General features: G+C 40.1%; 1 protein-coding gene across 3 annotated transcripts in view; it reads left to right on the plus strand.

Moving 5' to 3' along the window:
• The window catches only part of plxnb1a (plexin b1a), a 188,147-nt gene that overhangs the window by 152,872 nt on the left and 20,496 nt on the right, over positions 1-14,779 (plus strand). For all 3 annotated transcript variants that reach the window (XM_061904912.1, XM_061904913.1, XM_061904914.1), the window contains 8 exons: positions 5,511-5,687; positions 8,052-8,200; positions 8,276-8,376; positions 9,929-10,146; positions 10,212-10,390; positions 10,471-10,537; positions 12,531-12,677; positions 13,912-14,080. In XM_061904912.1, the coding sequence (XP_061760896.1) occupies positions 5,511-5,687; positions 8,052-8,200; positions 8,276-8,376; positions 9,929-10,146; positions 10,212-10,390; positions 10,471-10,537; positions 12,531-12,677; positions 13,912-14,080 (1,207 nt within the window). The remainder of the gene's footprint in view (positions 1-5,510; positions 5,688-8,051; positions 8,201-8,275; positions 8,377-9,928; positions 10,147-10,211; positions 10,391-10,470; positions 10,538-12,530; positions 12,678-13,911; positions 14,081-14,779) is intronic.

Raw genomic sequence — 14,779 nt, forward strand, 5'->3', positions numbered from 1 at the left:
GATCTAACATAATAGTGAGTGTCCAGTCCATAGTGGATCTAACATAATAGTGTGAGAGTCCAGTCCATAGTGGATCTAACATAATAGTGTGAGAGTCCAGTCCATAGTGGATCTAACATAATAGTGAGAATCCAGTCCATAGTGGATCTAACATAATAGTGAGAGTCCAGTCCATAGTGGATCTAACATAATAGTGTGAGAGTCCAGTCCATAGTGGATCTAACATAATAGTGTGAGAGTCCAGTCCATAGTGGATCTAACATAATAGTGAGAGTCCAGTCCATAGTGGATCTAACATAATAGTGAGAGTCCAGTCCATAGTGGATCTAACATAATAGTGAGAGTCCAGTCCATAGTGGATCTAACATAACAGTGGGAGTCCAGTCCATAGTGGATCTAACATAATAGTGAGAGAGTCCAGTCCATAGTGGATCTAACATAATAGTGAGAGTCCAGTCCATAGTGGATCTAACATAATAGTGAGAGTCCAGTCCATAGTGGATCTAACATAATAGTGAGAGTCCAGTCCATAGTGGATCTAACATAATAGGGAGAGTCCAGTCCATAGTGGATCTAACATAATAGTGTGAGAGTCCAGTCCATAGTGGATCTAACATAATAGTGTGAGAGTCCAGTCCATAGTGGATCTAACATACTAGTGTGAGAGTCCAGTCCATAGTGGATCTAACATTATAGTGGGAGTCCAGACCATAGTGGATCTAACATAATAGTGAGAGTCCAGTCCATAGTGGATCTAACATAATAGTGTGAGAGTCCAGTCCATAGTGGATCTAACATAATAGTGTGAGAGTCCAGTCCATAGTGGATCTAACATAATAGTGTGAGAGTCCAGTCCATAGTGGATCTAACATAATAGTGTGAGAGTCCAGTCCATAGTGGATCTAACATAATAGTGAGAGTCCAGTCCATAGTGGATCTAACATAATAGTGAGAGTCCAGTCCATAGTGGATCTAACATAATAGTGTGAGAGTCCAGTCCATAGTGGATCTAACATAATAGTGTGAGAGTCCAGTCCATAGTGGATCTAACATAATAGTGTGAGAGTCCAGTCCATAGTGGATCTAACACAAGAGTTTGAGAGTCCAGTCCATAGTGGATCTAACATAATAGTGAGAGTCCAGTCCATAGTGGATCCAACATAATAGTGAGGGTCCAGTCCATAGTGTCTAACATCCAACATAATAGTGAGAGTTCAGTCCATAGTGGATCTAACATAATAGTGAGAGAGTCCAGTCCATAGTGGATCTAACATAATAGTGAGAGTCCAGTCCATAGTGGATCTAACATAATAGTGAGAGTCCAGTCCATAGTGGATCTAACATAATAGTGAGAGTCCAGTCCATAGTGGATCTAACATAATAGGGAGAGTCCAGTCCATAGTGGATCTAACATAATAGTGTGAGAGTCCAGTCCATAGTGGATCTAACATAATAGTGTGAGAGTCCAGTCCATAGTGGATCTAACATAATAGTGAGAGTCCAGTCCATAGTGGATCTAACATAATAGTGAGAGTCCAGTCCATAGTGGATCTAACATAATAGTGTGAGAGTCCAGTCCATAGTGGATCTAACATAATAGTGTGAGAGTCCAGTCCATAGTGGATCTAACATAATAGTGTGAGAGTCCAGTCCATAGTGGATCTAACACAAGAGTTTGAGAGTCCAGTCCATAGTGGATCTAACATAATAGTGAGAGTCCAGTCCATAGTGGATCCAACATAATAGTGAGGGTCCAGTCCATAGTGTCTAACATCCAACATAATAGTGAGGGTCCAGTCCATATTGGATCTAACATAATATTGTGAGAGTGTAGTCCATAGTGGATGTAACATAATAATGAGTGAAATACTTGAACCCACACCAAACAAGAATGAAAAACACATTTCGGGAGAACATCCGCACCGTCACACAACATAAAAACAACAGAACAAATACCCAGGATCCCTTGCAGCACTAACTCTTCAGAGACCCTACAATATGCACCCCCCAGCCCACCCTAACTCCGCCCACCTCAACCTCCTCATGCTCTCTCTGCTGTTTTGAGGCATGTTAACAAAAAAGCACTTTGTGACTTCAATAATAAATATGGAATTTTTATTTTCCATAACTTGAGTTGATTTATTTTGGAAAACCTTGTTACATTCTTTAATGCATCACAACAAAAGTTGGCATAATAATGTGTTCTTTCCACGACTGTATGTATTGGTGTCGGAATCGGTATTAAAGAGTTGGACGATATTGGGCAAAAAAGCCATTATTGGACATCTCTAATAAGGATGGAGAGGATCATGGACACCAGGGCACAAAAACAGAAAGAAGCTTAAACTTAAAAAAAAGTCAAGTTAAAGTAGCAATGATAGTCACACACACACTAGGTGTGGAGAAATGTGTCCTCTGCATTTGACCCATCACCCTTGATCACCCCCTGGGAGGTGAGGGGAGCAGTGAGCAGCAGTGGTGGCCACGCCCGGGAATCATTTTTGGTGATTTAACCCCCAATTCCAAGCCTTGATGCTGAGTGCCAAGCAGGGAGGTCATGGATCCCTTTTTTATAGTCTTTGGTATGACTCGGCCAGGATTTCAACTCACAACCTACCCATCTCAGGGCGGACACTCTAACCACTAGACCACTGAGTAGGTATAATGTAGACAAAAAATATATGTTATATTTACATATTATATATACAGAATATAATATATACTGATATGTTATTATAATACATATTATACAATGTTTACAATATACAACAATTACCATTGTAAGCTTTATTGTTCAACAATATTAATATGATATCAATTCATATTAATATGTTTTACTCATTTATGTCAACGCTGTGTCCGTGGAGTGTGGACGTTCTAAGAACAAATGTTTTTATATACCGCTAGCTAGCTGTGTTGACAACACAAACTACGCCAAAGTTCCAGATAAATATATTTTAAAGGCGTTCAAACGATGCGTTTTACTCCCGTTGAACGCTAACACCAGGAAAAAAAAGAAATTATTCTCTGATTCTACTTGGTTTAAAGTGTTAAAACCTGACTTGTCATAGCTAGTTTGGTAGAGTGGCCGTGCCAGCAACTTGAGGGTTCCAGGTTCGATTCCCGCTTCCACCATCCTAGTCACTGCCATTGTGTCCTTGGGCAAGACACTTTACCCACCTGCTCCCAGTGCCACCCACACTGCTTTAAATGTAACTTAGATATTGGGTTTCACTATGTAAAGCGCTTTGAGTCAGTAGAGAAAAGCGCTATATAAATGTAATTCACTAATTCACTTCACTAACATGAATTGATTAACGTGGACCCCGACTTAAACAAGTTGAAGAACTTATGGGGGTGTTACCATTTAGTGGTCAATTGTACGGAATATGTACTGTACTCTGCAAACTACTAATAAAAGTTTCAATCAATCATGTATTTTGTCAAACCCACTACTTCTGCTGGGTTCTTCATGATATCACAGACTATCACACAATCCCTTTATGTCCTATAGGCCATGTATTCATCACAATATGAATACATGGCGACATAGCTCAGTTGGTAGAGTGGCTGTGCCAGCAACTTGAGGGTTCCACGTTCGATTCCCGTTTCCGCCATCCTAGTCACTGCCGTTGTGTCCTTGGGCAAGACACTTTACCCGCCTGCTCCCAGTGCCACCCACACTGCTTTAAATGTAACTTAGATATTGGGTTTCACTATGTAAAGCGCTTTGAGTCACTAGAGAAAAGCGCTATATAAATATAATTCACTTCACTACAGTATAATATTTTTTTTATTTTTTTTTTACTTTTAATTGTACACCCTAAAAACCCACATCATTTTAAGACAATACATTTGTGATTGAAAACTTGCAATTAAAAAAAGTGATTAAATGTCAAGTAGGATTCTACTCTGCGATCTTGTCAGGTTGTGTTTGTGACGGACCCCAAGATGCAGAGATGGTGGCAGGCATTACAAAGGAAAACATGATTTAACGTCCAAAATTGAAAGAAAAAACACAAACTAGGAACCAGGAACAGACAAATTGGAAACAGGAAACAGGAACCAGCAAAAAAAAAGAGGGAAAGCAGTCCACGGCGTACAGGAACAGCGACAAGTAGCAGCACAACATCGACAGCTATTAGCGACAATAATCCAGCACGGACGGAAGGATGACATCACCTACCTAGCTTCCATTCTAGAGGCTAATCTTTCCTGTGATAAAATGGCAACCAAGGTCATCAAAAAGGTCAAACAAAGAACGAGATTCCTCTACAGAATCTCCTCTCTGGTCAACAAAAGCACCTTGAGGATTCTAGCGGGAACTCTCATTCAACCCTTCTTCGATTACGCTTCCACCTCCTGGTACCCCAGCACCTCCAAAACCCTCAAATCTAGACTCAAAACATCCCAGAACAAGCTAGTCAGGTTACTTTTAGACCTCCACCCCAGATCACACCTCACTCCAACCCACTTCTCCAAAGTGGGCTGGCTCAGGGTGGAGGACAGAGTAAAACAACTTGCACTGAGCCTGGTCTATAAAATCCGCTACACCTCCCTGATACCGAAGTACATGTCAAACTACTTCCTTAACGTAAATGACCGCCATACCCACAACACCAGGGGGAGCTCCACAAACCACGTTCAACCCAGATTTCGATCTAACAAAGGTCTTGACTCATTCTCTTTCTATGCCACATCAATGTGGAATGCACTCCCAACAGGTATAAAAGTAAGTGCATCTCTATATTCCTTCAAAAGCGCTCTAAAACAACACCTCCAGGCAACTTCAACACTTTACTAATACCCTCCTCCATTCACATCCCATCTCCCCGGATTATAAACAACTCAAATGTACTTCTAATGTATATACTTGTTCTAATGCTATGTGAACTCACTATGTTCTCTGCTGGCTGTACATATCCTACTAAGTCACACCTACACTGTTTCAATGTCCATTTCTCTGTTGATGACTGAAGTACTGATATCAACCAAAGCTCCTCATCCCACCCCCCGGATTGTAAATAATGTCAATAATTCAATGTACATACTATGATGATTAACTTGTGTGATGACTGTATTATGTTGATAGTATATATTTGTACCATGAATTGATTAACGTGGACCCCGACTTAAACAAGTTGAAAAACTTATCGGGGTGTTACCATTTAGTGGTCAATTGTACGGAATATGTACTGTACTGTGCAATCTACTAATAAAAGTTGCAATCAATCAATCAATCAAAGACTGGATGGGAAGGCAGGTTCAAATAGCAGCTGGCTGATTGACACCAGGTGTGGCCAGGTGCCAATCAGCCACAGCACTCAGGGAGACAAAGAGGAAACAGAACCAAAACAAGAGCGCTGACAGGAAATACTACACACAGAGGAAAAACTAACACAACCAAACTATGAGGGACAAGGCTGACAGATCTACTAATACAAGTTTCAATCAATCAATCAAATGGTCCTTTTTTTCTGTCATGTCCTATGTCAATTGGTGCCGTCCAGGGAGAAAACCTGGACCTGGCCATCTACAAACACGAGGTGGAGGCTCGGATCGGGGAAGGTGTGTGTTCTGTGAAGACCCTGACCCACAACCATTTGTACTGTGAACCACCCGCCAAACAGCCGTCAGTAGCAGCCGGCCAGAAGAAGGATGTTCTGGACAGTCTGCCTGAGTTCACTGTGAGTCTCATATTTTACTGCTTAACTCAGGGGTCAGCAACCTTTTGGAAAGCAAGAGCTACTTCTTGGCTACTGATTCATGCCAAGGGCTACCAGTTTGATACACACTTCAATAAATTGCCAGAAATAGCCAATCTGCTCAATTTACCTTTAATAAATAAATCTGTATACATAAAAAAATGGGTATTTCTGTCTGTCATTCCGTCGTACATTTTTTTCCTTTTACGGAAGGTTTTTTGTAGAGAATAAATGATGAAAAATACACTTAATTGAACGGTTTAGAAGAGGAGAAAACATGAAAAAAATGAAAATTTCATTTTTAAACATCGTTTATCTTCAATTTCAACTCTTTAAAATTCAAAATTCAATCGAAAAAAATGAAGAGAAAAACTAGCTTATTCGAATCTTTTTGAAAAAATTAAAAAAAGAATATATGGAACATCATTAGTAATTTTCCTGATTAAGATTGAATTTATAATTTTGATGACATGTTTTAAATAGGTTAAAATCCAATCTGCACTTTGTTAGAATATATAACAAATTGCACCAAGCTATATTTCTAACAAAGACAAATCATTATTTCTTCTAGATTTTCCAGAACAAAAATTTTAAAAGAAATTCAAAAGACTTTAAATTTGATTTTACAGATTTTCTAGATTTGCCAGAATTTTTTTTTAAAATAAAAATCATAATAAGTTTGAATAAATATTCCACAAATATTCTTCAGTGAAAAAAACTGAAGCTAAAATGAAGAATTAAATTAAAATGTATTTATTATTCTGTACGATAAAAAAAAACAAAAAACTTGAACATTGATTTAAATTGTCAGGAAAGAAGAGGAAGGAATTTAAAAGGTAAAAAGGTATATGTGTTTAAAAATCCTAAAATCATTTTTAAGGTTGTATTTTTTCTCTAAAATTGTCTTTCTGAAAGTTATAAGAAGCAAAGTAAAAAAATAAATGAATTTATTTGAACAAGTGAATACCAAGTCTTTAAAATATTTTCTTGAATTTTCAAATTCTATTTGAGTTTTGTCTCTCTTAGAATTAAAAATGTCGAGCAAAGCGAGACCAGCTTGCTAGTAAATAAATACAATTTAAAAAATAGAGGCAGCTCACTGGTAAGTGCTGCTATTTGAGCTATTTTTAGAACAGGCCAGCGGGCGACTCATCTGGTCCTTACGGGCGACCTGGTGCCCGCGGGCACCGTGTTGGTGAACCCTGGTTTAACTTATGTTACACTTATAGCATGGAAGTTATTACAGGTTTAAAGGCCTACTGAAATGAGATGTTCTTATTTAAACGGGGATAGCAGCTCCATTCTATGTGTCATACTTCATCATTTCAACATATTGCCATATTTTTGCTGAAAGGATTTAGTAGAGAACATCCACCATAAAGTTGGCAACTTTTGGTCGCTAATAAAAAAGCCTTGCCTGTACCGGAAGTAGCAGACGATGTACGCGTGATGTCACGGGTTGTGGAGCTCCTCACATCTGAACATTGTTTACAATCATGGCCACCAGCAGCGAGAGCGATTCGGACCGAGAAAGTGACGATTTCCCATTCATTTGAGTGAGGATGAAAGATTTGTGGATGAGGAAAGTGAGAGTGAAGGACTAGAAAAGAAAATAATAACAAAAGACTATACAGTGGGAGCTATTCATATGTTATTAGACAAATTTACTAGGATAATTCTGGAAAATCCCTTATCTGCTTATTGTGTTACTAGTGTTTTAGTGAGATTATATGGTCGTACCTGTACAACCTGAAGGTCGGCCCCGCACCTTTCTTCAGCACCAGTCGACCAGTGGTGGCGATGCCCATCTCTGCCCTCTTCAAAACATGATCTTTCGAAATGTACTTTGTGTGTGTGGTCCAATCCAACCGTGTTCGCTTGACCGCTCTGTTCCATAGTAAAGCTTCACCGTCATCTTCCGGGAATATAAACAATGAAACACCGGCTGTGTTTGTGTTCTAAAGGCGGCCGCAATACACCGCTTCCCACCTACAGCTTTCTTCTTTGACGTCTCCATTTTTCATTGAACAAATTGCAAAAGATTCAGCAACACAGATGTCCAGAATACCCGTCATCATACCGAGACATTTCAGCAGGATATTTTGGCGCGAAATTTAAAATTGTAATTTAGTAAACTAAAGCGGCCGTATTGTCATGTGTTGCAATGTTAATATTTCATCATTGATATATAAACTATCAGACTGCGTGGTCGCTAGTAGTGGCTTTCAGTAGGACTTTAAAAATGATACTATAGTGTGTTTTTTTGTTAATTGGGATTTGTATCAAGCAGTATTTCGGTATGATGCTAACGTTCCTAAGACTTTCTGTTCTTTTTTTTCGCCCCAGGTGAAAATGGGCAACTTGAACTTCTCCCTGGGTCGAGTTCAGTATGACAGCCAGGCTCTGTCCATATTCCCCATGGAGGCTCAGGTGGGAGTCGGGGTGGGAGCCTCCATCGTGGCTCTCATCGTGCTCATCATAGTCCTCATCTACAGGTAAACACATGCCAGGGGGAATATCACCCACTTCTTTTTTTCACATCTGTGTCTCACTCCTCTGCCGGTTGCCAGGAGGAAGAGCAAACAGGCCATGAGGGACTACAAGAAGGTGCAGATCCAGCTGGAGAATCTGGAGACCAGCGTGCGAGACCGCTGCAAGAAGGAGTTCACAGGTAGCGGTTCTTACATGCCAGTCCATCCAGGATTTAACAGGCTTTTTAATGGGATTATTGTGGTCTAACATGCATGAATTCATGGCAGCCTTTTAAAACTTATTCATTTCAATAACATTGAATCAATCAATTTTATTACAAAACCCAAATCCAATGAAGTTGGCACATTGTGTTAGATGTAAATAAAAACAGAATACAATGATTTGTAAATCCTTTTCAACTTATATTTGATTGAATAGACTGCAAAGACAAGATACTTAATGGTCGAACTAAAATTTGATGCTTGCAATGTGTTTAAAAATTTTGAACGAGTGGCAAAAAAGACTGAGAAAGTTGAGGAATGCTCATCAAACGCTTATTTGGAACATCCCACAGGTGTGCAGGCTAATTGGGAACAGGTGGGTGCCATGATTGGCTATAAAAGCAGCTTCCAGGAAATGCTCAGTCGTTCACAAACAAGGACGGGGTGAGGGTCAGAACTTGTAATCGTCCGAACAGTTTAAGAACAACATTTCTCAACAAGCTATTGCAAGGAATTTAGGGATTTCACCATCTATGGTGTGTAATATCAAAACGTTCAGAGAATCTGGAAAAAAATCCCCGCATGTAAGCAATTATTATACGGACCTTCGATCCCTCAGGTGGTACTGCATCAAAAAGCCACATCAGTGTGTAAAGGATATCACCACATGGGCTCAGGGACACTTCAGAAAACCACTGTCAGTAACTACAAACCCCGTTTCCATATGAGTTGGGAAATGGTGTTAGATGTAAATATAAACAGAATACAATGATTTGCAAATCCTTTTCAAGCCATATTCAGTTGAATATGCTACAAAGACAACATATTTCATGTTCAAACTCATAAACTTTTTTTTTTTGCAAATAATCATTAACTTTAGAATTTGATGCCAGCAACACGTGCCAAAGTAGTTGGGAAAGGTGGCAATAAATACTGATAAAGTTGAGGAATGCTCATCAAACACTTATTTGGAACATCCCACAGGTGTGCAGGCTAATTGGGAACAGGTGGGTGCCACAGTTGATTTTTTCACACCAAGCTGCTTGCCTATTGTAGATTCACTCTTCCCAGTCTGGTACAGGTCTACAATTCTTTGACAGCTCTTTGGTCTTGGCCATAGTGGAGTTTGGAGTCTGACTGTTTAAGGCTGTGGACAGGTGTCTTTTATACAGATAATGAGTTCAAACAGGTGCCATTAATACAGGTAATGAGTGGAGGACAGAAGAGCTTCTCAAAGAAGAAGTTACAGGTCTGTGAGAGCCAGAGATCTTCTTTGTTTGAAGTCACCAAATACTTATTTTCCACCATCATTTACAAATAAATTCTTTAAAATTCCTGGATTTTTTTGTCCCATTCTGTCTCTCCCAGTTGAAGTGTACCTATGATGAAAATGACAGACCTCTGTCATCATTTGAAGTGGGAGAACTTGAACAATCGCTGGCTGACTAAATACTTTCTCGCCCCACTTTATGTTGTCTTATCTGAACCTTGTTCTTGTTATTCTTGACTTGCATTTTCTTCTTCCATCAGACCTGATGACAGAGATGATGGACATGTCCAGTGACTTGGTGGGCTCGGGGATTCCCTTTCTGGACTACAGAGCCTACGCCGAGCGCATTTTCTTCCCAGGCCACAAGGAGTCGCCCCTGAGACGGGATCTGGACGTGCCAGAAAGCCGGCGGCAGACTGTGGAACAAGGCCTGGTTCAACTGTCCAATCTGCTCAACAGTAAACTGTTTCTCACCAAGGTCAGCTGTCCCCTTTATAAATGTTTCCCGCGTCCCCTCTTTAAGTGGTGGTCTTCATCTTGCAGTTTATTCACACTCTGGAGGCCCAGCAGACATTCTCCCCCAGGGACAGAGCCTACGTGGCTTCCCTGCTGACCGTGGCCCTGCATGGTAAACTGGAGTACTTCACGGACATTCTGAAGACGCTGCTCAATGACCTGGTGGAGCAATATGTGGCCAAGAACCCCAAACTCATGCTTAGAAGGTCAGAAGGACGACAGACATCCATGTTAATGAGGAGTTAGAATAACTTTTATTGCTGTTATGCTTATCTTTCACCCCCAGAACTGAATCAGTAGTTGAGAAACTTCTGACCAACTGGATGTCTATTTGTCTCTTCAACTTCTTGCGGGTATGTCCAAGTTGATCATTTTTACTCCACTGATGTGACATTAGCGGTGGTCATAGGTTGCTTGGCAACACTAAATGGTCCCTGGTGTGTGAATGTTGTCTGTCTATCTGTGTTGGCCCTGTGATGAGGTGGGGACTTGTCCAGGGTGTACACCGCCTTCAGCCCGACTGTAGCTGAGATAGGCACCAGCGCCAACCCGCGACCCCAAAGGGAATAAGTGGTAGAAAATGGATGGATAGATGGATGTATATATATATATATATATATATATGTGTATATATATATATATATATATATATAAATGATAAATGGGTTGTACTTGTATAGCGCTTTTCTACCTTCAAGGTACTCAAAGCGCTTTGACACTACTTCCACATTCACACACATATTCACACACTGATGGAGGGAGCTGCCATGCAAGGCGCCAACCAGCACCCATCAGGAGCAAGGGTGAAGTGTCTTGCTCAGGACACAACGGACGTGACGAGGTTGGTACTAGGTGGGATTTTAACCAGGGACCCTCGGTTTGCGCACGGCCACTCTCCCACTGCGCCATGCCATCCCTATATATATAGATATATATATATATATATATGTGTATGTATGTATGTATGTGTATGTATATATATATATATATATATATTTTTTTAATTTATTTCACTTATTTTGTATTTGATTTGTATCCACAATTTCCCTTCTGTCTTTTTTTCTTCTTCTTTCCATCCCCTTCTGCACAAATATTCAGATAATTATATATATATATGTATATATATATTTTTTTTTTTTAAATTAATATATATATATATAAGTGTGTGTATGTATGTATATATGTATGTGTACATATATACATATAAAGTATGTAAATATATATGTGTAAATAAGTATGTGTATGTATACACGTATGTATGTATATATATGTGTATATATCTATATATATATATATATATATATATATATACGAGCAGGAGGGGATGGAAAGAAGAAGATAACAAAAGACAGATGGGGAAATTGTGGGTACAAATCAAATACAAACTAATAAAAATAAAAAAAATAAATAAATAAAAAATAAAATATATATATATATATATATATATACTGTATATCCATGTATGTCCCTATTGGGACGGGGGACACCTATCTCAGCTGCATTCGGGCAGGAGGCGGAGTACACCCTGGACAAGTCCCCACCTCATCAGAGGGCCGACACAGATAGATGTATATTATATCTTAAAATAAGTATGCATGTTGCCTCCTTCTATTTGATATCACATTTGTCTCAGTGTGTTGCCGGTGCTTCTTTTAGTAAAAAGTGACTTCCTTTATTGAGCCGGCTGTGCTTCTGACGCTGTCTTGTTGACATAAAACCACATTGGTGATGGCGTTGTAACAAACATAAAAGTAATTAATTAGATGACTTGTTGCTTGTAAAAGTGACAGTGTAAGTCACGCCGTTTTTAGATAGCGCCATTTTTATATAAACTTGTATAAAGAACACAACTAATAATACACAATCTTTCTTTTCTTTCAAATATAAAACAACTAATATTTTTTTCACTTGAAATAATGATACGAAGTGCATGAGCAAGTGGACAAGAAAACTTAGCTTTTTTTTTTTAACTTCATGGTATTTTATTAGTAATTATATTGCACATCTCATGTACAACAGAACCAATGTTGTAATAGCGTTATTTAGCAGTAATACCATTGATGAGTTCATTGTAAACAAGACTGGTGTGAAGGCAACACACAGGAAGTGCAATCAAACAGGTAAGAGACTGACCATTCATTAAAGTTGAGATGCTGCCATCTTGTGGATGTAATAAGGACTACATCAGGAGGTTGCCTATAGCTGTCAATGCCTTTGTTTTGGCTAAATAAAGAACCCAAACATAATCTGTTTTTTCCCACCACACACAGACTGTGGGGTCAATTGCAACATTCTCAGTATTTTCTGTTCGGACATCATTTAACCTCTGTATTCATTTCTGGTCAGGAATCGGCAGGCGAGTCCTTCTACATGCTGTTCCGGGCTATAAAGCACCAGGTGGACAAGGGGCCCGTGGATGCAGTTACTGGAAAGGCCAAGTACACCTTGAACGACAACCGTCTGCTACGAGAGGACGTCGAGTACCGCAGCCTGGTTAGAGCACACGCCCGTGTAGATACTATTCGAGTAGACAACCCAAAAGCAGTTGTGTGATTCATAAATAAAAACAAATCCTTTTCAGCTTATATTCAATTGAATAGACTGCAAAGACAAGATATTTCATGTTCACACTGAGAAACTTCATTTTTTTGCATTAACTTACAATTTAATGGCAGCAACACAATGCAAAAAAATTGTCACAGGGGCATTTTTACCAGTGTGTTACATGGCCTTTCCTTTTAACAACACTCTGTAAACGTTCGGGAACTGAGGAGACACATTTTTGAATTATTACCTGTTCTTGCTTGATGCACAGCTTAAGTTGTTCAACAGGCTTCATAATGTGTCGCACATTTTCAATGGGAGACGTGTCTGGACTGCAGGCAGGCCAGTGTAGTACCAGGAGGCCTTTGTGGGTGATAAATGTTGATACATTGAAATATGGGACTCGTGAGACCACAGAAAAACTTTTCCACTTTGCATCAGTCCATTTTAGATGGGTTCGGCCCCAGGGAAGCCGGTGGTGTTTCTGGGTGTTGTTGATAAATGTAACTTGCACTTACAGATGAAGTGTTCCAGAGTCCATGTGGTGATATCCTTTACACACTGATGTCACTTTTTGGTGCAGTACCGCCTGAGGGATCGAAGGTCTCTAATATCATCGCTTACACGCAGATTCCTCCAGATTCTCTGAAACTTTTGATGATATTACGGAGCGTAGATGGTGAAATCACTAAATTCCTTGCAATAGCTGGTTGAGAAATGTTGTTCTTAAACTGTTGGACAATTTGCTCACACATTTGTTGACAAAGGGGTGACCCTCGCCCCATCCTTTCTTGTGAATGTCTGAGCATTTCCTGGAAGCTGTTTTTATAGCCAATCATGGCACCCACCTGTTCCCAATTAGCCTGCACACCTGTGGGATGTTCCAAATAAGTGTTTGATGAGCATTCCTCAACTTTTTTTGTCTTTTTTGCTACTTGTGCCAGTTTTTTTGAAACATGTTGCAGGCATCAAATTCCAAATGAGCTATTATTTGCAAAAAATAACAAACTTTTCCAGTTTGAAGGTTAAGTATCTTGTCTTTGCAGTCTGTTTAATTGAATATAAGTTGAAAAGGATTTGCAAATCATCGTATTCTCTTTTTATTTACAATTTACACAACGTGCCAACTTCACTGCTTTTGGGGTTTAGTGTCGTAATAACACTGGCAATTGTGTCCACCCAGACCCTAAATGTCGTGACGCCAGCAGCCAGTGGAGGCGCCTCCACCCAGACGGTGCCGGCTAAAGTGCTGGACTGTGACACCATCACCCAAGTCAAGGAGAAACTTCTGGACCAAACTTGGAAAGGGACATCCATCACCGGGAGGCCGCATGCCGACTCCTTACACCTCGGTCAGTCCTTGACACAAAATAGCGTATTTCCTTGAATAGCCGCCGGGGCGCTAATTCATTTCAAACCTCTTCTCACTCCTGCGCTTATTCAAAGCATGTGGTAAAAGTAAGCAGGCGCTCATCATTTTAAAACCTCTTCTCACCCCTGCACTTACCAATGGCATGCAGTAAACAATTGAGTGTGATTTAAAAAATATATATATATTCTGCGTCCGCGGCCCGGTGGTTGGGGACCACTGCTCTTCAGCATGTCATCGCCCCCACCTTTACACCATGCTGTCTGCGTGCATTTCGCTGCTTCTTATACGAGATTGCAATACAGCCATACCTTTTACACTGATGTTTGTGATATAAACAACTTAAAAACTCTTCCTAATATGTGCCACACTCTGTGAACCCACACCAAACACATTTCTGGAGAGCATTGGCTCTGTGGCAAACTATAAACGCAGCATTGGGATTACCCATAATGCCGTGCATCCGTGACTCTTGGCTATATTATACACGCGCCCCCAACCCCGCCCACCTCAACCAACGCATGGGGGGGTTAGGGTTAGGTTGCCAGCGGGTGTATGGTGTAGCTAGGAGTCATGGATGCATTGCATTCTGGGTAGTTGTTGTGTTGCGTTTGTGGTGTGTTGCAGGGCCGATGTTCTCCAGAAGTGTGTTTGTCATCGTTTAATGTGGGTTCACAGAGTG

This window comes from Nerophis ophidion, linkage group LG06, assembly GCF_033978795.1.
Source record: "Nerophis ophidion isolate RoL-2023_Sa linkage group LG06, RoL_Noph_v1.0, whole genome shotgun sequence".
Lineage (NCBI taxonomy): Eukaryota > Metazoa > Chordata > Actinopteri > Syngnathiformes > Syngnathidae > Nerophis > Nerophis ophidion.